The 1,954-nt window shown below is 36.4% G+C and overlaps 1 protein-coding gene across 1 annotated transcript in view; it reads left to right on the top strand.

Annotated features, from left to right (window-relative positions):
• Positions 1–1,954, top strand: part of LOC101855375 — a gene marked incomplete in the record, with an annotated part of 62,884 nt that overhangs the window by 53,407 nt on the left and 7,523 nt on the right. Inside the window, 2 exon segments of the mRNA XM_035972545.1 lie at positions 186–247; positions 1,771–1,872. Coding sequence (XP_035828438.1) covers positions 186–247; positions 1,771–1,872 — 164 coding nt within the window.

Genomic DNA, 1,954 nt, shown 5'->3' with positions numbered 1-1,954 from the left:
CCACACGCACACACAATGGCCTGTGCTCTTCAGAGAGTTAGAAAAAAGTACCTCTGACTTTTTCCATGGTGGTAAGAGGCCAAAATGAGTCGGTTCTTCTTCCATTTTCCCCCTCTATTGCTTTTATCTATTTGTCTTTCTTTTTTGTTGTACTCAATTATAATTGTTGATTGATTTTTTTTTAGGATGAGCTCTTGCAAGCTGTGCAAGTCCAGAAAGAGGCAGCAGCTGCAGTTGACATTCAGAGGTAACTTGGTTGTGCTTGGGATGGGAATATTCTAGTAAATGTGTCATGACGCGGTGAAATCAGGCGCTTGTCAATTTTTGGGCGTGTGGAGTTATTGGTATCATCTGAAAGCTTATTCATTTGCCTTGCTTTCAATGAAAAAAATATCCATGTAGCTTAAATAGAATTCGAGATATTTGCGATTGAAGAAGGTTGGGTAGCCTGGTTTCAGTGGTTCAATTAATGAGAAAATAGCCACCAAAGTTTGGTAACTACAATAGCTTAAAGAGTCCTTGAAAACTGAAAATTACATATTTTGTGCCTTCATACAAGGTTTTCCAGTAAAATTCACATGGATGCCTTTTCAAATGAACGTAAATGCTGTTTGGCCTAAAAACAAATTTTCTATAAAAATTGCCAAACTGATGGAAAAATGCCCTTTTCTTCGATTTCATTATTTTGACGAGCGCCTGATTTCACCACAAACAAAGAACAACCTAGGCTTCAATTTTGTGACAATTACTGCTAAAGAAGATTTCCAACTGAATAAACCTTCTGCAGTAACAGTGATAATGATGATAATATTATACTGCCTTTATGTAGCACATATTCATGATAAAAAATAGGCTCAATGCACATGCTGTTTCGTGAGATGTGCTGACAAAATGAGTTACTTCTCACAATCCGTTTATGGAGATATCTACCAAAAATTGACACAGGGGTCAAATTTGGAGATTTTCAACTCATAGCACTACCATTTTCTTCAAGCTTAACATGGCTTCTATCTTTCTAAGCTAATAAATTGTACAAACCGAACTGTATGTGTTTCACCTCTATGAAATGATGTACAGGGTTATGGAACTAGGTCCAGTATTATTTCTTTAATGGTGCTTAGTGGCTAGTTTGCTCTAGTCACTTTCTTTGTCTTCTTTTCTGAGTCCCCATTTTGTTACCTTCATATTACCAGCAAGCTGTTCAAATTTACATTACTCAGAAAACAACATTTTTCTGGAGAGAGAAAAACTGTTTCGTTCTTATTAACAATTGTACCTAAATTATGTGTTTTTAAAATGCTTTTTTCAACGTTTGAAATTTAAATTTCGACAAAATATTTCTTGAGCTCATGCAACCAGCACCAAAGATTAACCCTATCCATATGTCGTGTTTTACTATCGTATCCATACGACGTGGGGAACTCTGTGCCACCACTTTCCAAAGAGGAATTCTACTCGTTAATCCGATCCGTACGCTTTGCATAGCGGTCTGTGAAAATGATTATTTGAGAAGTACGGAAAGTTTCAAAGTAAAATGTAAAGAATACAACCCCGGGGGTACAAAATGACCCCAGGGAGTACAGATACGGTTAAGAAACTGCAATAACAATTTTTTTACAATGTTTGGCTTAGTACATTAGACCAGCTGGACGACAATGTGTTCTTCTCGTAGTGTGTCTGTTATTGTGCTGACTCAGCATTAAATAAAGAGCAATATCTGTTTTGTGTACTGCAATAAATGTGCTAAAACATAATATCTTTGGCTTCCAGGATATTCCGTGGCTATGTGGCGCGAAGCGTGTATAAAAATTTGCTTAGTGAGGAGAGACAGAAAAACGAAGATGAAAGGAAAGCAGCCGTTAAGATACAAAGGTATGGTTTGCTTGCGATGTTTTGCTTTGCTCAGAATTTTCTTTAATTTATTTCTTTTCCCTTTTCTTTTTTTTTTGTTTTG

The sequence above is a fragment of the Aplysia californica genome, unplaced genomic scaffold (genome assembly GCF_000002075.1).
Source record: "Aplysia californica isolate F4 #8 unplaced genomic scaffold, AplCal3.0 scaffold00735, whole genome shotgun sequence".
Lineage (NCBI taxonomy): Eukaryota > Metazoa > Mollusca > Gastropoda > Aplysiida > Aplysiidae > Aplysia > Aplysia californica.
Note: the sequence above shows the minus strand (reverse complement) of the source record. Positions and strands in the feature narration are given on the sequence as shown.